This window comes from Pipistrellus kuhlii, unplaced genomic scaffold, assembly GCF_014108245.1.
Source record: "Pipistrellus kuhlii isolate mPipKuh1 unplaced genomic scaffold, mPipKuh1.p scaffold_m20_p_2, whole genome shotgun sequence".
NCBI classification, from domain to species: Eukaryota; Metazoa; Chordata; class Mammalia; order Chiroptera; family Vespertilionidae; genus Pipistrellus; species Pipistrellus kuhlii.
The window spans coordinates 18,268,458-18,291,679 of NW_023425515.1; the positions used below are offsets into that span (position 1 = coordinate 18,268,458).

General features: G+C 35.8%; 1 protein-coding gene across 3 annotated transcripts in view; it reads left to right on the plus strand.

Moving 5' to 3' along the window:
• The window catches only part of RSRC1 (arginine and serine rich coiled-coil 1), a 306,716-nt gene that overhangs the window by 279,622 nt on the left and 3,872 nt on the right, over positions 1-23,222 (plus strand). For all 3 annotated transcript variants that reach the window (XM_045583635.1, XM_045583636.1, XM_036445565.2), the window contains exon 8: positions 20,125-20,231. In XM_045583635.1, the coding sequence (XP_045439591.1) occupies positions 20,125-20,231 (107 nt within the window). The remainder of the gene's footprint in view (positions 1-20,124; positions 20,232-23,222) is intronic.

The window sequence follows — 23,222 nt, forward strand, 5'->3', positions numbered from 1 at the left end:
TATTTCTATTGTCACAAAGCCCACCAGTCATTAAAACAGCGGATATAAATGAATACTTATTAAGTACATAACACTTTATTAGGCACAAACAGGCACTTTAAGACCTTTCCCCTCAAAAAGCTTTAACTTGGAAATTTAATTTTGTGGATGCCTCTAAAGGAATATACATAACCTTAATTTATCACATTATCTGTATTTTATTCTTATAAAGCAATATCTCCAGTGTGAATTATTCATGAAACGTTTGGTTCCTGATTATGCACACGCGGCCCTCAGTCACTCAGGAAGCTCAGGTAATGGAAATGTGTTTTAATGACGGCTTAAATCAGGGGTCAGCACACTACAGCTGACCTGCCAAATCCAGCCCACCACCTGGTTTTGTAAATAAAGTACTATTGGAACAAAAGCCACACTTATATTGTTTACATATTGTCTGCGGCTGCTTTTGTGCTCCAACAGCAGAATCTATTAGTTATGACAGAGACTGTATGGCCTGCAGAGCCTAACCTATTTACTGTCTGGCTCTTTATAGGAAAATTTTGCTGACTCTGGCTTAAATCAACATCATAAGAAAGTACGTCTTAATACCATGATATAATTACAAATGTAATGCAAAATATAATTATACACATATATACACTATACATCTCCACACACGTAGATTGTCTTAAAAATATATAGTTTAATGTGCCTCAGTATCACCTGGAAATTGATAGCAGTACTCCCAGAGTTTCTGATTCAGTAGGTCTGGGATGGGGACTGATAATTGCATTTGTAACCAATTTCTAGGTAACTATGATGCTTTGGTCTAGGGACCACACTTTGGGAACCACTGGAATAGACCTTGAAGGTGATGAATGGTTGCAGGAACTCATGAAAGCATTCTCTGAGATTAGCCTGCATCTTCTGAAAAGGTAGCGTTCTTTCCTCGAGCTGGGCTAGCGTTAAGAGGATTTGTTAAGTAGGAATGAAAAAGCACAATAAAAAGTATAATATATACATTAAAATTAGTAATGGCATAGTCAACAAATGTATGGTAATAATGCAGTGAAAAAATGTGTTAAAAGTGGAAGGGTGAAATGTTTCGTTACTATTTTTATTATTTTTTAATTGAAAGACATACATGTACACACTGACCTTTCTACTTCCTGGTTGTGACCTTGACCATATCACTTAATCACACTGAACTTAGTTCTTCATGTAAAAATGAAGAAAACAATGCCTATCTCACAGGAATTTATAGGAACTGACTATATGAAGCTACTTTGTAAAGTTTATCTATTTAAGTATCAGCTAGAAGCTAGATAATTTCATAATCCTGATTTTGGAAGGAAAGAGAGAGCATACCCATCATTAGGCTAAAAGGAAACCTTAAAAATTTGTTGGCAGAATGATCAACACTGACTTCACTGAGTTATAGAATGTATTAGTTCATTTGTTAGGTATTTCATTTAAATTCTGAGGTTTTGCCCTCAAATTTTCATTCATTTGGACTGTTTAGACTTTTGAGGTTTTCATTTGTCAAAATTGTTCGCTCTTGGGTATTACTAACACAAATATTGATGTGTAGCTTTGGCCTCTTGGCTATCAATGGAAATCAGAAAATCAATAAACTTAATAGCTGTTCATTACATAGTTGATGCATTTGCAGGACTATGTTGAGTACTGTCAGTGAGTAATCAATTCAGTCAAAATCTATTACCAGATCACTGCCAGAAATTTTTTATAATATACTATTTTATTTATGACTTTATACAGCTGCTACAGCACTTTTTTATGAAGTAGTTCTTTGTCTTATGGGATTCATATTGCTTATAATTTGTGGTCTTTCCACTCAATTAGAAGCGCCTTCCACCTAGGAGGTATCATTCCTTAGATTAGTCCTGTCTTGGTTTAAGTAGGCTCTAGCTCTCAAGTCAGCTATCAACATAGAATTAATTTCATGTAGTCCATTCATTCAGCCAACTTTCAGTTACTGAATCCCTCCTGTGTGCTAAGTATTATGGAAGTACACGTATCTTAGCTGTTTATAGTATTGACATATAGTGTGGGAGAAAACATATAAAACTGTAATACAAGAAGAATAAAATAAATGCCATCTTGGAGTTCAAAGAAACAATTAACTCTAATCAGCAATTCTACTCTTAAGTGTATACCCAAGAGAAATTAATATAGGTATCTATACAAAAAATTTTAGATGACTGTTCATGGCAGACATTAATAATTGGCAAGAAAAGAAAGCACTTTAGTGTCCATCAAATGATGAATGGATAACTGAAACGTCGTAGATTCATACAATGGAGTATTATTCAGCCATAAGAAGGAATGAAAAACTAACATATACCCGGCACCGGTTTGGCTCAGTCGATAGAGCGTTGGCCTGCGGACTAAAAGGTCCCGGGTTCGATTCCAGTCAAGGGCACGTACATTGGTTGTGGGTACATCCCCAGTAGGGGATGTGCAAGAGGCAGCTCATCGATGACTCTCTCTCATCGATGTTTCTAACTCTCTATCTCTCTCTCTTCCTCTCTGTGAAAAATCAATAAAATATATTTTTTAAAAAAACAAAAAACTAACATATGCTACAACATGGCTGAACCTTGAAAACATTGTTAGGTGAATGTTAAATATTCTCTAACTTGTCAAATCTAGTGTGATTTCCCTCATCATATTCAACTTGGCAGCAGCATTCATCATAACTTATCATACCATTCCTTATGAAACACCCCCTTTTTCAATTTATAATAAGTATCTGATTTTCCTGCCAGCTCTGGCCAGCACTATCTCTTCTTTCTACCCAATATCCAAGTGTTGGCTTTCACTGGAACTTGGTTCTTTTCTATCACTATAATTTTTCTCCTGAAGTGAATTTATCATTTTCCCATTGGAGTAATTTCCTGTGTGTTCATATTACTTCCAGATAATATATCTTAACATACAAGCATCTCAATGTCGTCATCATTAAAAACTGAACTCTTAATTGCATCTCTAAGTTTTCTTCATCTTAGTAAATGGCACCGCCTTTTATTTGGTTATTTGATCCAAAACATTGAAAATCAGCTTGATTTCTCTCTCTCCTTCACCCTAAAGAAATTTCTTGTTAATTCTTCATCTAAATTATGTCTCCATCGTCTCTGGTACCCCTGATCTGGGTAGTTATCATCTCTTGCTTACACTCCTCTAATCTCTAATAGCTGCTCAGCTCGCTGGTTACTCTTGTTGTACTGGAGAGTGACTGCTCTGGGAAGGCCTCCCTGAGTACCTGGCTTTTAAACTAAATCTGACCACTAAGAAGGGACTTGGCAGGCAAAGAACTTTCTAGGTAGAGAACAGCTCCCACAAAGAACCTAAGGGCAAGCACGTTTAGAATGCTTGAGAACCATAAAGAAAGACAGTGTGACTAGGGCAAGGTTTAGAGATTTGGAACCAGATGATGTAGAGTTTTGTTAAGTAAGAGTATAAGGTTTGAATTGTATTCTAAATGTGATAGGAAGCAAATGAAAAGTGAATGTTTAAATTTAGGGGGAAGAGAAAAATCAGGGTCTAGAGTTTGGTAAAGATGTCAAAGACTAGATCTAAAGATTTGAGGTTTGTCAGCCTATAGATGGTATTTATAGCTATAGGTCACATAGAGAGAGATTAAAGGTAAAGAAGAGGAGGAACCCTGACTGAATGTTGGGAAAACCTAACATATAGAAGGGCCAGGATAGGCAAATGAGGAATTGTGACCAGTGAGAAGAAAGAAATCGGGAGTGTATGTTATCATAGAAGCCAAATGAAAAGGTTTCAAGGATGAGGAAGTGGCCACTTTTATTGAATGATGGGTTGGAGAAGAAATAGAAATACAACCCTGCTCCTATAAAGCTCATCATCTTGTAGCTCCAAGGACAGTGAAAGGTTCTTTTAAGTACTCTTAAGCAATTGTTGAGGGCAATAAACAATATCTGCCATATTCCCAAAAAGAGAGAGAATCTTTTGGAATGCCACATTCTTTAACTGTATTAGCCTATATTCAACTCGTCACTCAACAAATACCTACTGTATTTCTTTGTGAATGCTTAGTATGATCCAAGCACTGTTTTTGTTAGACTGTCACATATGTTTGGTTCCCTAATGCCTGCTGGTTTGGCCCACTACTGTTTTGTAGAACTTTCAGAATGGTTGATAACCTTTTGAACTAGGTCAGATTCTCTTAGAGCTTACAGCTTTGCAGTATCTCAGACTGGACAGACACAAAGAAATAATTATGTTCTCCCTGGCAATCAGTAAACTTGTCTTCTTTAGAAGAACCTTCCTTCAATCAACACTTTTGAAACAAAAACTTTTTGCAGTGATTAATTATTGTTTGAGGCAGTGACTGGCTTTAAGAATGTATTTACTAAATAAGATTTTTAGAAAGGGGTAGCAGGGAGACACTGAAACTTACCTTCTGAATCAATTTTCGGACAATTTTGGCCCAATGGCTTTCTGACGTGTCTGACAGTAATTGCTTCCAGGGACTTACTTTGCTGTCTGACTAATCACTGTCTCACTGATTCTGGATCATTGACCTCCTTGTCCATCTGGCTGCCAGGACCAAGCCCTGAGTCATTCTGTACAAACTCTACTTGAAATATTTAAAATTAACTATGGATTCGCAGTGGTTTCATTTTCAAATGTTTATTTTTAGTACTAATATGTTTATATGATATCAGTTTGAGTTTGTTAAATGAGTTTAAGTAGGCAGGCTTGGGAGTATTTGTGTGTGTGTGTGTGTGTGTGTGTGTCTGTAAGTAAAATTTATATTTGTAAAATCTAAGTGTTCATGCATTAGAATTTTATCCGTATTTTTTTTTACATTTTTTTATTCAAAGTTTGCTTATATCCAACATAACTAATATTTCCTGGTTATTTTCATTATAGATACTACACATTGGCAAATACACCTTAAGAGGCTTATAAATTTCTCCACTTTTATAGATCCATTATAGATTTTTCTGCTCAGATTTTGAAATACTACAAAACGATTGCCACTAGCACTGTCACCTCCCCATTCCCAAAGATCACAGTTCTTTAAAATACCAATCACATATTGGTAATTGATGTGGATCCATAAGAATTAAAATGTGTGAGAATAGATTGCTCAGAAAGGATGTTCCTGTGGTTAGAAATGATGCCCTAGAGCCACTGCCCTCCCCAATGGAGCTGTCACTGGCAGATCTGCTTATATTCAGAACTGTTTGAACTGTTCTGTCACCATCACACTTCCTTTTTTTTTTTTTTTTTACTGTCCCCCCTACTCACATCTTCAGAACCCCTTGTCCTACCCTATTCCCAGGGTTTACTTCCCACACAGTCCTGATCTTTCCATCATCAGTTCCTTATCTCCTGGATTTTTTTCTTCCTCTAAATTAATCAGTCTTACTCTTCTTTGGAACAATAAGCTCATCTCTGCTAAAGTGCTTCTTCCATCCTTAGATTACATTTGCACTTTGGTAGATCCCATATCTAACTAAGAAATTAGAAATTTAATGGGAAGACTTGCTAATGATAGTATAGTTAGTTGTGTGGCAAAAACTTAAGAATAATGATCTCCAGGCACTTACTTTATCTGTAATAGAGCTAGATTGCCTATTATTTTACAACTTCATGACTTACAGCATTGTGTGTGCAACAAAAACAAACAAACTAAAAACAACACTATTAGAAGTAAATGAATGGTTAAAATTACTTTGTTCTTAAAACTGATTTCTCTCAAAGTCACAGAAGAATGGACTAAATTATGTATCTCATTTCCCATCTGATAATTCCTTTATTTCTTTGTTTATATTCTGCTCATCATCATAGGTGAATAGCTCTACTTATGTCTCAGTTTAATATGATAAATGTAGGAATTGGGTATGATTTGCTTTATTGATATAATAATGTAATGGAAACAGGCTAAAATATGGAAATATTCTCCATTTTTATAAGAGGTATGATCGTTATTGATGTGAGATTTCCAACTTAAATGTTTGCTATTCTCTTTTAAAGTAGAATTTAAAATATCAAATCATTGGGCTATCTCACCATAATATTTTAATTGAAAAAATTATATAGTTATGCATTATAATTCATAGCTATGACTATCATATAATTTTCATAACCCTGTAGAGGAGATTTCAGGCCTGTCCAAAGTTAACAGCAATAAATTAAACCAAATAATAATCATATCAATTTCTTGATGCAGCCTGACCAACTATTTCAACATACAGTAACACAAAGAGCCTTGCACTACTTTAATAACATAGATACTGTGGCTTTTAGGGCTTTTCTTGATTAAAAGCCAAGAGTCTTATTTACATTTCTTGAAGGAAAAACTGTAATAAGGACAAAATTTAGGCAAAATGATTGACCAAATAGAATAGAAATCATAATTTTAGACTTCAGAGTTGATGCATAAGAGTGTTGCTTCTTAAATAATAGTTGGGGAGTAGAGATTATTCATCCATTTGGTTTTGGATCTAAATGTCCAGTTCTGTTTCCTGTGCAGCTAGAATTTCTCCAAGTAATTCAGACTCTTAAACATATACACTCACCCTGGCCAGTGTTTCTCAGTTGGCTAGAGCCTCATCCCTTGCACCAAAAGGTAGTGGGTTCGATCCCTATTCAGGGTGCATGTGGGAGGCAACCAATTGGTGTTTCTCTCTTTCCCCTTTCTTCTCTCTAGAATCAACACACACACACACTCCTGGTTCTTTACAATCCCTGAAAAATTGCCTCTTTTATTAGTCTGTCATTCTTTGTTCTCCCTTTTGGTTTTCCTTTTATCTGTTACACCTGTAGTTTATATTTTGTAAACTGCATTCAGTCATTTAAAACATTCTTATTTCATAATAATGAAGTAGCATGAATGTGGCTCAGTTTTTTTATTTTAAAACCAGAAGAAATAAAATGTAAAATAGCAGCATTTGTGATAAATAACATTTTTACAACTTGTCAGTCCCATAAACTATTTTTTTAAGTTGATTTAATTAATTGGCAATGTTTTATTTTCTTATTTTAATGTTATGACTAAAAACTAATATTTGGAGAGCATCTAATTTTAGTAATCATTTGTATTTCAACTTATCCCTGAAACTGAATTTTATTATGTATTATACTTTGCATCATAATGCTAAATTCAATATACATTTTTAGGAACAAAGTTTCTACTAAAAAATGCAAATAACAGAATTATCAAAGCAGTTTTAAAAATAACAAAATCAGATGATTTACACTCTCTCATTTAAAGACTTAACCATAAAACTACAGTAATCAAGACTATGGATTATTGTTAAGGATAGAATATAGATAAATGGAACAGAGAGACCAGAAATCAACCCTCATATATATTACCAATTAAGTTTCAGTAAAAACTACCAAGGCAATTCAATGAGAAGAAGAAACCATTTTCAATAAATGATGCTGAAAACACTGGATATCCTATGGGAGAAAATGAACATTAGCACCATACATAGGAATTAGCTTGAAATGTATTATAGACCTAAATATAAAGGCTAAAACTATATCTTCTGGAAGAAAATATAGGAGAAAATCTTTGCAGCCTTGAGGTAAGCAGATATTCCTTTGGTAGACACAGAAAGCACAAATTATTTTTTTAAATGGTAAGTTGGACTTTTTTAATTTAAAAAGATTTTGCTCTTTGATAGACACTATTAAAAACAAAAAGGCAAGTAACAAAATAGGAGAAAATATTGGCAATACATATTATCAAAGGCTGTATATTCATTATACTCAATGAACTCAATAATAAGACAACCTAATTAAATAATGAACAACGATTTGAATACATTTTTTAAAAAAAGTGAAAGGTCAGTAGTACATTAACAAATGCTCAATATCTCTATTCATCAGAGAAATGCAAACCTACCATATAACCAGCCATTTCAATAGTACATGTTTACCCAAAAGGAGTGAAAACTTATGTCCATATGAAAACTTCTACATCAATATTATAGCAACTTTATTCTTAAAAGCCAGAAACTGGAAACAACCCAAATGCCTTCCACATGTGAATGGATAAACAGATTATGGATGTCCTCCTATATAATAAAAGGCTAATATGCAAAATTTCCTTTCGGGAGTTCGAGCAACCAGAGTTCAACCACTCGTTATGATGTTCACTGATCACCAGGGGGTGGTGCAGAATGAAGGAAGGCCCTAGTCAGCAGCCAGCAGCTGGCAGCTAGAAGAAGGAAGGCCCAGGGCAGCAGCCAGAAAGGCCCCGGTTGGTCCTGGTCACCTGCCAGGCCTAGGAAATTACCAGTTCACTAATTTGAATTTTGTGTACTGGGCCTCTAGTTCATATAATAAAATTCTACCAGTAATAGAAAGAACAAACAACAGATGTCCCTAACACCATGGAGCTATCACAAAAATATGCTGAGTGAAAGACATCAAATGAGAAAGCGTATGCCATTTATATGAAATTACAGAAAATGCAGGCTAATATATACTGGCAGAAAGCAGATCTGTGATTGGCTGGGATAAGGGTATACAGACAGAGATTGACCACAGGGAGGCACAAATAGATTTTTGGTGTAAGAGAAATAGCTATATCTGGGTTGTGGCATTAGTGACATGGTGTACACATCTGTCAAAATTTGTAGAATTCAATGCTTTAAGTGAGTGTTGTTATTATCTATAAATAATACCCCCAGAAAGCCAGTTTTTTTAATTGCAATTTGAAATATATAGTGGTTTCTTCAAACCTTATACTCTGCTTTTAAGAATGAGAAATTAACATCTTCTATCATCCACTACCATTCTCCCTAGCCCACTCTGTTTAAAAGATCAAAATTGAATAAATTTGATAAGCGTTTAAAATTAATATAAGCAATTATAACTATTCATCATATAGGCTATCAGAGATTCAAAGGCTAAGGAGCACCTGGTACAATGGGAAGTTTGCAAAGACTTTGTTTGATATCCAAACTCTGCCTCTCATAGTATCTTTTAAATTATCAGAGTATCAAATATTTGATTTGAAGAATGGGGGTATCATTTTTTTTATCAAAAATCATGTCTGTTACAGGATCTAGTGAAAGAAAAGGTGCAAAAGCACTTTGTAAGCACAAAAAATCCCTATTCTTACCAACTTTTAACTGCCTGCAAGTAAAAATTCTAAATAAAAGTTAGCTACATTTTGCCCATGCACTCTGTGAGGACAAAAAACAAGTAATTTTCCACCAGAAATCACTAGCACCTAGACTAGCACATGGCATAAAAAGGCACTAAATGTATGTTGGTGAATTAACTTCAATTTCGGTTTCTGAACCCCAACATTTTCATCAATTGATCAGGGAAATAAAGGCATGTGAGGCCATGGACTGTTTTTGTTTGTTTGTTTGTTTGTTTGTTGTTTTTTAAGCTCCTGAGCCAAACACAAAATGCTTATAAAGAAGAGGTATTAGAACTCACAACTTTATACCAACAACTTAAATGTTCAATACATGTATGGAGGTGCCTGTTTTACTTCTGACACAATGAAGGAACGATTACAAAAGACTTGAGTTCAGGCTGTCTACTTATCCTGACATACAAGCCCCCTGGTTCAGGGAATCAAGACCCTGTAGAATTAAGCCTCACTGCTTCTAACTCATGTATAACTTCTATTAAAGGTGAAATCTAATAACTAGCCATGAAAGGAAACATAAGGCAAGCTAATCACCACCTTCTTTATATCTTAACTAGAGGCCCAGTGCATGAAATTTGTGCACTATGGGGGTTCCTCAGCCCCGTCTGCACCCTCTCCAATCTGGGACCTTTTGGGGAATGTCCAACTGCCAGTTTGGGGCACAGGGATTGGGCCTTAACCGGCAGTTGGGCATCTTGCAATCCAGGGCTACTGGCTCCTAACTACTTGTCTGCCTGCCTGCCTGCCTGATAGCCCCTAATCCCTTTGCCTTTTGGCCTGATTGCCCCTACCTTGTCCCCCTGCCAGCCTGATCACCCCTACCTTGTCCCCCTGCCAGCCTGATTGCCCCTAACTTGCCCTCTACTTGTCTGATCAGCTCTAACCTTTATGCCTGCCTGCCTGATCACCCCTAACTGCCCTCCTCTACCAATCTGATCTCGCCCCCAACTGCCCTCCTCTGCCAGCCTGGTCACCCCAAACATCCCTCCCCTGCCGGCCTGATCACCCTTTACTGCCTCTGCGTTGGCTCCCACAACAATGGCTTTGTTTGGAAGGAAGTCGGACATCTGGAAGATGGCTGGTCGACCCAGTCTAATTAGCATATTACCCTTTTATTAATATAGATAGATTATATAGGATAGGATTGCTTAAATGTGAGGGGTGGGGGTGGAGGAGCCATTTTCTACAGGAGGAGATGCTCTTGGCAGACAAAACACATAATCCCTATATCTGAACTGATAGCCAGCCATATGCACTATACTGCCAAACTGGTCATTAAAAATTGAATCACTTTCTTACACCTTATACCAAACAGCTATTGCCTTTAAAACCCCTCCTCAGCCACCACCTTAGGTTCTGCCTTCACAGTTCACCCAGAGTAGGTTCTCATTGGTCAGTTTCTATGCCAGTCGGTGTCAAAAACCCCACCGCTTAGGCAGCCATTGGCTCCTCGCAGTTCACCCAGATTTGATTCTAATTGGTTGGTTTCTATCCAGTCAGCATCTCCGGACCTATCTCCAGGTCTGGTTATGGAGGCCGTGCTGCTGGCAAGTGGGCTGAACTGATGACCTCTGGAAGGGGGGATGGGAGGGGGACTTGGTTGCTGGTGAAGCCACTGCTGATCATCCCCGCCTCTCTCTCTCTGTCTCTCTCAGAGGTCAGCAATTCAGCCTGCTCACCTGCTATGTGGGCAGTCTTGGCATCTGGTCAAGCCTTCAGTCATTTTTAGATATATAGACCCTGGCTGTTTATATATATAGATAAGTTAATGGCTCAAATCCTTTTTTGGTTTTCAACAACTCCTGAATATACTCTCTACTCCCTACCCCAGTGGTCAGCAAACTGTACCCCTCTGTTGACTAATGAGTTTGCTGACCACTGTCATATGCTACCCTTTACCTCTTTGCACACAATATGCCACAATTGCCGAATCCTCACAGCTTCCAACTATACGGTAACATTTAGTCTATCAGTAGTCGGCAAACTCATTAGTAAACTGCCCTACCCCTATCTTATAATGTTAGGGGTAGGCAACAGCTGTGTATCTCCAAAAGGTGACTGGGCTGGCACCAACACTAGTGCTACTGACATTTCCCATTGAGTTTTATTTCATTAATCAATGCCACATATGCAACCTTTCTCTTGCTAGGGGGAGGCCAGAACATAACCTGCAAACACATACTAAGGTATTACTGGGATAATATAAGAAGAGAGTGGTAGATTTTTATCTTCTCTGCACCCAGGAATGAGCATAAACAATACTTTTGAAAGACTATGGAGAGTCTATCTTACCTACCTTTTCTAGGATGGAAGACTGAGTAGATGTTGTCTCTTGGTTTAATATTTTTGTTTCTGGAATTGTCTTTGCATTCTACTGTTACCACCGTCTAATAAACTGATGCATTCACTTTGTAAAATATAAGAACATGACATTATTATATGTGCTTAAAATATGTTTTTGGATAAATGGTTCTTTTTATTTCCCAGTACTCTTCATTTTCATATCATTAATTTTCAGGTTTCAACAGTTATTTTTTAAAGTAAGGATTTAAATATAAAACAATGACCCTCAATAAAGAACTAAAAAATTTTGATATTTCATAATCATTCTACTTTTAGTAGTTGTTTGACCCTACAAATGTTTATAATAGCCTGCCACTGTTTCTATTTTCTCTCTCTTCTTTGTTATAAAAATTGTAACTTTAATATAATAATGCATTACATTTTAATGATAAGAAACCATAATGAAGTCTTTATATTTGAACATAAACTACAATATGAATTTGTGAGATCCTATATTTATAATAGTGTTTATATTTTGTGATATATGTGGTATGTCTATGTGTGTATATATAGTTGTACATGCACTTGACTACATTTATATGTTCAGAGATTTATATTGAGGCATTAAAATAACAAACAGGCATAGTCATTCATGGGTGTTCATTATATATAAAGGTTATTGGGGATGCAAAGATATAAAAGATAGAAGAACCTAGTAATTGCCTTTAAGATCAGAGCACAAAGCATTAGTTTGGATTTTACAAGGCCAGCCAGCAACAAAAGAGCAGTAATTTATGAGCTCAGCGTAAAAGAATAGCATAATTGCATTAAAAATTAATGCTAATGAACACTAAAATGGGGAAGGTGGTTATGATGAAAGTTTGTATTCATCTTCTCTGGTTTGAATGATGGCTAGTGGCTTGATTAATGGCTTAATTTCTATCAATTAGCGGGGGGAAATCTCCTGCGAGACAAGGGTAAATTGAGCATTGAATTACATATCTTGCTTTTGTGTGCTAAGAAAAAAGAGCTGCGTATCTCTGATATTAGCCACAGTGACAAATGTGGTGTGCCCTGCAATGTCTGTGTTAGCTCTCCTGACAGGCGAGCTGTGTGTGGTTATGGGGTGTTTGGAGATGGCTGGCAGACAGCATTCACTGCAAGTTCCTTACAAACACGCCGCACTTCCATCTACAGAATTTTAATTAGAATCAATAAGAACTCTAGAATTAAAATGGACAGCAAATGGCAACTTTGGAGTTTGTATTCTGCCCTATTAATCTTGTATACCTCAAATTATATTTCTTCTATCCTATTAAAATGAGAAAACTACCAGTAGCTCTAGCTTTGTTGGAATGATTATTTCTTACCACTGTATTGAAGTGGATTTGACTGCCCGTGTTTATCACATTTGAAACAAGTATAAAGCAGTAGTCTCGGTAGTTGGACTACACGGTGATTATTGGTTTAACCAAATTCCCAAAAACTATCATAGATTTTTGTAACACCAGTGTTATGTAATAGATACAGAACAACTCTGAAGCGGTAATTTACTCAGGTTGATTTCATGCTTATGTGAAAGAATGCTAGGTTTCCTAAAGATTTTATTTTTCTTATTTATTAATAAAGGTTTTTGCAATGTGACATATAATTTTTAAAAACTTTTTCAAATGTGAGAGATTCTGAAAATATACATCTGTAATCTAGCTCAAGAAGATACCAGAAGACCAAGATAATTTATATGGCATCTCTTCTACAAATAAAACTACATTGCATTTTATTGAATGAATAGCATTAAAATGTAGAATAAGAACAAAACAAAAAACAGTTGCTATTTCTTGTAAATGGATAGGAAGGAGGAAAAAATAATTTGTTGTTTAGCAGATCAAGAATTTATTTCACCAGGAAATAATGACAGGATCACAATTCAGAGATTGGATCTCATTTATATGGCTCACTAGTCAAATGACCCTGGCTTAAGTTACTTAGCCTCAGTTTCTCCTCTGTACAATGGGATTGAAAATTGTTTTCTCTCTCTCTCATGGTAGTTAAATGAGGTAGTTCACATGAAGTGCTTAGCTTAGCAGACTGCCATAAATGTAAACTTTTGTGACTGCTGCAATTACTGCTTCTCCTACCAGAATAACTCATCTGGCTTTTTTAACAGCCATTTAAATGAAAAATTAGCCTCTATGACCTTACTCACTAAAAAGGCACCCTAAATAATGATGATCAAAACAAAGTGTCTGTCGACCTATGGACAGTAGATGAAAACATGCTTGTTTTATAACACGATGTCTACCATACTTCTGCCATTTTGGGCAGTTCGTGTTACTGGACATCTATTAGGAAGTGACATGACCTCCCATCTCTTGAATCACTGGAGCCTGGGAGGCCATGCATCAGCAGAGCACTGCTCCCCCACTCACCCTGTAGCATTCAGTGAGTCAGGGTGGACTCCATTGTCCTGGTGAGTGATGACATCCAGCTGGGCCTTTCGTGCCTCCTCAAAGATATGCACAGGCCTGTCCCCGCTTCCTCTTCCGATCATTCCCACAAGGATGCCACGCCAAAGTGATGCTGCAAGAAGTGTGATTTAAAGCTAGTTACTACCAGATGAAAAAAGGTTGCCATCTTCAAACCATATGGTCAGCAATTGAGTTTATATGCAACCTTTAAAGCCCACTTCCATGTCTGTAGTACAGTTACTAAATTAACTTCCTTGGCCCTGTACTGAACACAGAGGTGTCTCTCCCTGATTTTTACAACTTGCTCCTTCACATGATTCTTTTCTCTGCTATAATATCATCTTGTCAGAGAGTTCTTCCTTGGTGACCTCCTTTCTAGCCCTCTACCCTGCACTATTCTCCTTGATAAATTATATTGTGTATTTACATGTTTATTATTTGTCTCCCTGATTAAAACATAAGCTTACAAGAGACGAAATTCTTGTTTCTAAACCCTAACACAGTGTTTTTCAACCTTTTTTGGGCAAAGGCACACTTGTTTCATGAAAAAAATCACGAGGCACACCACCATTAGAAAATGTTAAAAATTTTAACTCTGTGCCTATATTGACTATATATAAAGTAATTCTCTTGAATAGGAATCAAATAAACACAAAGAAAGTATTTTATAATTACTTTATTATGAAATATTAAGTAAACAAAATAGTGAAAAATTATAAAATTCTTGTCTTGTCTGCACCTACGGCACACCAGGCAACATCAGTGTGCCGCGGAACAGCGGTTGAAAAACGCTGCCCTAACATATCTGAAAATGCCTGGTATATTGAATGGGCTCAGATATTTGAAAGAAGAGATGAAGAGAGAGAAGGAGGGAAGGAAGGTTTAGGCCAGGAATGGGGCCTAAACCGGCAATCAGACATCCCTCTCATAATCCAGGACCTCTGGCTCCTAACTGCTCACCTGCCTGCTGGCCTCATCACCCTCAATTGTCCCCCCTCCCCCTTTTGCCGGGCTTGTCACCCCACGAAGCCTGCTGTTCAGTTGTCCATCCAGTTGTTTTTGTCATGACAGCCCTGGTTTTTTATATATTATGATTATTGACTATAATTACTATGCAAAAACATTTAATTTTGTGATTTGTCTTACATTTGACAATTCCCATGAAGGTTTTTTTCATGGTTGTTAATTTAAGTCCTCTTTCTTACTTTTCAATAAATATTTATTGACAGCTTACTAAATAATAAAACATACTCTACTAAATCCTAAATTGACACACAAAAAAAGGTCTGTCCCCTGTAGTTGGAGAAATTAAGCTTTCACTCATGAAGAGATTAATATCAGTGCAAGGCAACATATGGGGAAAGCCAAACGAATTATGGAAGAGACCCCTTTTCTCATAGGTGGCCTGTGAAAGCATCACCAGAAGGATGGCCTGAAGTGACAGGAAGGATTGAGAAAAGTTGAGAGCATTCTAGGTGAGAGGAGTTAAATGAGATTCAGTGTGATTTTATTTTTAACGAAGCCTAGCCTGGTACCAATTCCCTTACACTTATGGAAATGTCTATCAAAAATTCTTCACTGGTATTTCCACATTAAAGTTATTCCTGCGACATAATATGATATGGAAAGCAGTTTAATATAAGATGAATCTGTCTGGGAGTCTGTCCAAGGAGGTTTGCTGTTAGAGACACTTCAGGGGCCTCATCAACATAAGTAACTTGATTCTGTGTCATAAGCTTCCAGAAGACTAACAAACAAGCCACCTTCTACTGAAGAACTTTTCTCACCTTCCAAATTACTTGTGGACATCAGTTCTGAACATTTATGCCAGGGGAAGTGGGACTTATGAGCACAACCTGAAAATGTCAGGGTTGGGATGAATTTCTGACATGTATAATACTTTGTATGCTTTGTTTTAAAAGAGAAAGCAGTGGCTGCCTTGTGTTAAAACTTGTGCTCATAAGAAATTGTTTTAATAAGTGGAATTTCAAGTAAGTTTTATGGGATGTTTTATTTGTTTATAGATTTTCTTGAATAGCTTTGTTTGTTCATTCATTCATTCATTTATTGAATAGCCAGTTTGATGCTGTTTGCTTTCTTCATTCTTGAAAATGCCTCACATTTCAGTACCTGCATGTTTTATGTTCAGTATGTATATTTTACTCTAAAGAGGAATTTCAAGGATATTTGCATTCTTGATGAAAATTTGTCAGTTTAAACTGAAGAAATCCTTTTGTGTTATTCATGGATTTGTAACAGTGCTATTAGTATATAATTTTTTTTTCTGGAAGAGAAAAGTAGCATAAGTAACTCAATAACTATGAGGCAAACCAACCCAAATTCTTTTGTAACATAAAATGGATTTTAACTTTGGATGAATTCATAAAATATTAATATTCAAAAGCAGTCAGTTGAAGATGAGATTTTCACGTGTGAGAAACCTTTCATGAAACTCCCATTCTTTTATTTCACGATTACGCCTTGGGTAATAGTGCCATCTGCTGTGTTCAGCCTAGCACTGCTGCCAGTTGAGAGATCTATTTATGTTTATTATCTTTAAATGGCATGCAGATTAAAGTTTTGTCTTTTCAAATAAAAGGTTTATATTGGACTTTGTCATCTTGATTTACTAATTTTATATGTGTGTACCTTTTATAACATTTTAAAAGGAAATTCTGTAAGTGTTGTATCATGTAAAATTGTCAAATATATAAGGAAGTAGCCCATGAGCCTAATTTTTATAATATAACATTAGTGGTAACTAATAAACTATTTGATTTTAATTTTTCATCACAAAAGGAACAAAATGATTTCCATGCAGTGAGTTAGTATTGATTGTTTTAGTCTGTAGTGACTTAGCTTTCTGACTCCATTATTTGTTATTTTACTAATATGAAGTATGTCTCCCTTCTATTGACATCTTACAGAGAGCCTATGAAAGTCATTATATTTACCAATAGTGTGCTTATAAAAAGTATTAAATTCTAGATGTTTTCTCCGTATTTATCACATTAATATTTTTTAATCCTATATTCTTAATTCTCCCAGTAACTTTGTCACTTATTTTTACCTCATAGTTTATGAATGCAAGATACTTTGTATGCTAGGCATTCATGCCAAGTATATAAGCAATAACTAGTTTTCACTCACATTTTTCTCAGTCTTAAAATTGGCACAGGATTTTAAAATGATAAATTGTCATATATAGCTTAAGCTCAATTTAAAACAATTTAGTATATATTATCAGTGTGCTTTATTCTACTTCCAAAAATGACAGGGTTATACTCAAGACATACATTTGTGGACATTGATGTTAGAATTTTGAGTATGAAGCAATGTAAATATTTTTATGCCTGTTGTTTTTAGACAGCATGGAGCTGAGCCATGATGAAACTGAAAATGTAAATCTCCCACAAATCTCTTAAGCTTTAATTTAAATATCACTTTTACTCTTTAACTTAAATATCATACTCTTTAGTTTACATACCACCCGTAAAATGGTTCCCACATGGAAAAGCAAAAGGCTTTGCTGGTTTATTTTCAGATGGTAAGTCAGGCAAACTAGCTTTCCCCTTCTGCCTGTCACTGTTAGTCCTGGATGTTCACTGAAAAACACAGAGATCATGCTCTGTTTTTCTCTAGTCTTTCTCCTTCCTTTCTTTATAATTTCTCCAGTGCTATTTTGTTAAACAAACCGGCTGGATGTATGTCCGTAATTAAATCTATGAACACTATAAGCCTTATACATCAAGTACTGCTTGTGTGCTCACCTCTGACATTTAATACTAATGATGTGCTTTGTAAATCCAAATGAGAGAATATGTTAAGGAAAATTCCAAAGGGTCAAACGGTTGATTCGTATGAGACATCCTGAAGTCAGAAACATTTGACTTCACTTGGGAATTACTGATTTTGAAATAATAGTGAGCTAATTAAGACCTATACAGACAAATTGTTTTCATATTGGCAAATTAAAGTTGGATCATGTGGAATGGTATACATTATCATTTTTTCTCTCTGCTATATTAACACTAATAAACATGTTATCCATAGGTACGGGGTGCGTTAATATTAATAAATTAGCTGAGCAAAGAATATTCTCTCATTTCACATGCTCAATTAGTACATTGCATAATTAAAATCCGCAGGAGCTTTTATTCTAAAGCGTGTGGAGCTATTAGTTCTTCCATGATACTCCAACAGTGCTTGCTTTTATGTAGGAAAATACATTCTTCCAAAGATGGGAGTTTTTGGCTCTGGCTGTCGCTGCAAAACAAAAGCCGAATGTTATTTTCACTTTAGCCTTTTCCATAAAAGTGAAATCCTCTCCAGGTTTTTCAGTTAACAAAAGCATGTACTAATGTAGATCTTTTGTAAAAGTGAAGTAGAGTGATGGGAACTTCTGAGAACCAGAGGGAATACTTGTATTTCCTGTCCCACCCACTGAAAGGGCTGAGAAGCAATGGCAATCCAGTGGCAGTGAGCACCCCTGCTGCCCAGGCTATTCTCTCGCAATGCCGTTCCTCACTGAAAGGATCCCAGGCTCTCTGGAGATGTGGCTGATTTCAAGTCCTGGATGGAAACTAAGAAATGAGCCTGGAACATCTTTTCAAACCTTCACTACTAGGGATCATATCAGATGGATGCAGAAACCAACCTGAAGAGATAGACTAATTTAAAATATGAAAACAACTACCATGGACTAAAATACATTAAAAAATACAAATATTAACTTCTGTTGGTCATCTTTGTTTGTACCAAAATTAATAGAGGGCAATAATTAAAAATATATTTTGCCTTTTCCTGTGTAGACTATATCTTATAAATCGTCAATGAGGCAACTTCTTCATTAAGAGGAATTAGAGCTAATAAATGCAGGAAGGATAATTGAATTAGAAATCACCATTTTCAACTCTAATGAAATGATAGATCTAAGCATCAAATATTAATATTTTCTAAAACTTCAGGGAAGGGTTATGGAGAACTTCATAATAGAAGGGGCAGGCTGACAACACTTTGGACCCACTGCTCAATCTTAGCCTCACTGAAAGTGGGAGGAATGCATCCTGACATGATGTAATAGGATTAGACAGCACCACCTTTGATGTATTCTTGGTCAGAAGAAATTGAAACTGAATCTAGATCTAACCGTTGGCTTACACAAACTATGAAGGATAAAGGAACATGTTAAATGACATCATGAAAATAAAAATTAGCCAGACCCAGAATATGGAAATTGTTAAAGGATTAATGATCCATTTTCTTCAATAAATAAATGGCAAGGAAAGGAAGGACAGTGGACAGGAAGTGATTAAAAGGGATTTAAGATACTTATTGACCAAGTGTAATAAGTAGACCTTGTTGGGATCCAGTTCCAAACAAGCCAACTATAAAAAGACATGTTTTTTAACATGTGAAAATTAAACATGGACTGTATAAGGTGATATTAAGAGAATTATCTATAATAATAAAAGAATAATATGCAAATTGACCAAACAGCTGAACAGTGGAACAACCATCCAGATGACCTTCCGGACGAAGCTGGGGCTGCAAAGGCCTACTCTTGCACAGATTTCGTGCATAGGGCCTCTAGTTGGTAACATTGTCAGATGTGAAGATAATATTGTTATGGTGCTGTTTTTAATTTTTTTCTTAAGCTCTGTCTACTGAAATATTTAGTGGTAACATGGTATGATATCTGGGATTTACTTTAAATACTCTGATCAACCAAAACACACACTTACACACTGAAGTGTGATGGATAGATTAATTAAGGATAATGAAAGTTAATGATTATAGAAGCTGGATGGTGCAGGTGGATTTATTGTGCTCTTATTTTAGTTTAATGTGTATTTTCACAATAATGAGGGTGGTTTTTTTTCCACTTGTTTTTTGAAAGTTCTCCCACTAGATTAGCCCATATTGGCTTGGATCATTATAGCAGTGCCTTTTCAGCAATGTTTTAGGTTTTAGTGAAAGTCTTAAGTATATAGGGACATTATAAACTTGCAGGTCTTAAGGGAAGAAAAGTTTCTTGCTGTAGACTAACCATAACTATAGTTCTTCATCCAGTTAAATTTTTCTTTTCATCCAGTTAAATTTTGTGATTCAAAATTGCTTCATAGAAAGAAAGAACTCGGCTTAGGTGTCGTGTCGTTAACAAGTTTATATGCCAAAATGCACTGACAGTTCCCCTCCCCCCCCCCTTTTTTTTAGACCAAACCACCCTGGTAGAACAAGTAAAAAGAGTAAAAGAAATTGAAGCCATTGAAAGTGATTCTTTTGTTCAGCAGACATTCAGATCAAGTAAAGAAGTCAAAAAGGTAAGTTTTCGTCCCAGTATTATGAATAAACCTTTAGATTCTAACTGAAGAGATGCTTTATTAATGGATTTTACTTAAATGTAAGAGTATCTGCTAATAGATAGATGAAGTAGGGCGAGAGAGTGTCAGCATGTTTTTGAGAGAGAGAAAGAACCAGTGAGAATCAGTTTAACTTGTCAAAAAATATACTGTAAAAATGTGTCTGATGCCATTTTTATTTTAAAACTCACTGAAAAGACCAAGTAAAATGTCAACACAGTTCTACAACAATAATATGCATTTCGTGAACATAATGCATGATTTTCTTTTCAAGTGTATATACTGGCATCTACTTTTTGAATTCGCATAGCTAGAGAAAAGTTAGAAAAGGCCTTTAACAATGAAATTATACCCAAATAGTAACATATATCTATACTCTTGCCAAATGGGTATCTTGTAAAAAGGGCTTTGATTAGCATTTTATTTCTGTTGAATATTTTATGTGTGCTTTCAATCATAATTAAGGCTGCTTTGGGGAATATATGTTCCTTTGGTAGAAAAAGACATTTTACTATAAAAATACAAGAAATCTTTAGTAACATACATATGACAAAGACATAGTGTACTTACCAATTACTCAAAAATATTCTACATCTATAAATAAGTTAATGACTGAGAGAACCAAGGTGGAACGGGGCCACTGCCTCCATAAGGAACCTTTCTAAAGCTATGTGAAGGAACCCATCTTCTGTTTCAACTATTTTTAAAACAGTTTTCCCTTCACAATGATCATAAAAAGCAATAAAATCAATTCTGAAAACCCTAGAAATAGTTAGTTTTAAGTTGGATAGTGAGTATGACAGAGAAGCAAAAATAGCCTAGAAATGTCATTAATTCAGCACTGTGAGTTGAGCCCATTAGAAATGTATTTAGTTAAGATATTTTACCAACATTTTTATTTCTTTCCTGCAAAATCAACTTGCAGACATCTTGGGTTTAGCCATTGGGAAGCAGTGGTCAAAAAGCATAAAATGTAAATCCAGACAGACTTGGAAACACATTCTGATTCTGCTCTTTACTGTACATCCTTAAACCGTATAACCTTATTAAACCTTGGCTTTCTTATCTTCAACTGGGGATAATGCCCATGGCAGAGGTCTTTAAAAGATAAGCAAGATACTGTGTGTAGAACAGTCAGCCAAGTGCCTGGCACACAGGAAAACTCCAGAATTGAAAGCTGTTTGACTCCTCTTCTCCTGCTCCTGCCCCTCCTCCTCTTCCCGTTCACTGAGGGATATATTTGTCGATGGCTTCCCAAAGAGGAATTGTAGGTACAAGGATTCCCATTTTGGTTGGACCAGAGATTGTTGTAATTTTTTTATGGTTTCTACACCCTACAATTCTCCTTATTTGAGGCTTGGTGACCTATTATATTACTAGCAAATGGTTAAAAATTACTTCAGAGCTTTATATAGCTTTAAATTTGCTGGTTTCCAGTATAGGCATCAGCTTTGGACCAGCTTGTTTCAGCAAAGCAATTTGAAAACATTAAAGCACTGAGCAAATTATTCCAGCCCCACTTTTTAAATGTAACTTAAATGGCTACCATTAATACCAGACATTTAACATATATAATTTATGTAATATCCCAATAACCCTTATTTATAGCTAAGGAAGCTGAAGCTCGGCAAATTTTCTAACCATGGTCAACCTGCTAGTAAATGACAAGAAGCAGCATCTAAACCAAATTCGTCCAACTCCAGAGCCTCTTTTTCCTACTATCAAATGTCTAGTAATTGTGGACTCAATGAACCTTCCCTGCTGTAGTAAAAAGAAAGCATGCATTGAAACAGAGTAAGTGGCTCCAACAGGGGACTATGCTAAAAAGCCTAGATGTAATTTATCTTGGTGAATGTATAATAGAATTAGCCACCCAACACTGGACTTTGTATTAGTCATTGCATTTCAAAATTATCAGAAAAGCAGTGATGGGCCAACAATGAGCAAATTCACATTCGATTACAATACAAACCAGAGGACCATTCTTAGTTTAGAAAGTGATACTCTTTTTTTAGTTTCTAAAATGTCTGTGTCTACAGTATATGGTAGGAATTCAGGATGCCCACGAAGCTGAATTATTTATTAGGAGATTACTTAGCACAGGGAGGTAAATTATCTTGAGTACTGTTTCATCCAGATCATGAGAGAGGTGATGGGGTATCCCTGATGCATAGCAAAGACTCCCTTGAGGACTAAATTACCCACAACCCAAGTTTCAACATCTTTCTCTCCTGGAAAGTTCTACACTCGTCGGTATAAAGGTTATATCTCTGAAAAAGGCTTTTCTGTACTCTCCACCCTTTCCGTTGGTAGAGTCTTAAGCAGTGTTAATTCCACTAATTAAGCGAGGGAGCCGTTACCAGAAAAGTGGCTGTTACTAATGACATGCCAGACACCATGCTGTCTATAACACATATCGATTGGACTAGCTTACCCTCTGCAATCATGTTTCTCTCGTGAGCAATCTAATAGCTCCTGGTTTATCATCAGCATCAGAGAAAATATGCAGCTTGTTTTCCAACTGCTGTCCATAATAAAATTATTACAAATTACTTATCCCTTCAATTGTTATATCTGGCAGATATCCATCTCTGTTTAAAAAGAGGGTAATTTGTTCTTTAACTTGGAAGTACAATTCGGAAACAGTTTTTTCCATACTGGACCACCAGGTGGCAGTACTATTCAAAACCAGATGTTGAATAGTGGCCATGTTGAGAAGTTTTTAATCATCAAATTTTCTTTATTTTCTTCCCTTAAATAAAGAAGCAATTAATGATTGCTTTCACACATTTTAAATTATGTATTATTATATAATAACTTTCATGTTCTGACTCAAATCTCTGTGAATTTCACTTACGTTTGCATAAGAACTTCTCAAAGAAATATGTACAGTGTAGGTAAAAAGTAGAATTAGATTACTTAATTTTTATAATGAAATATTTTCTCTGCCAT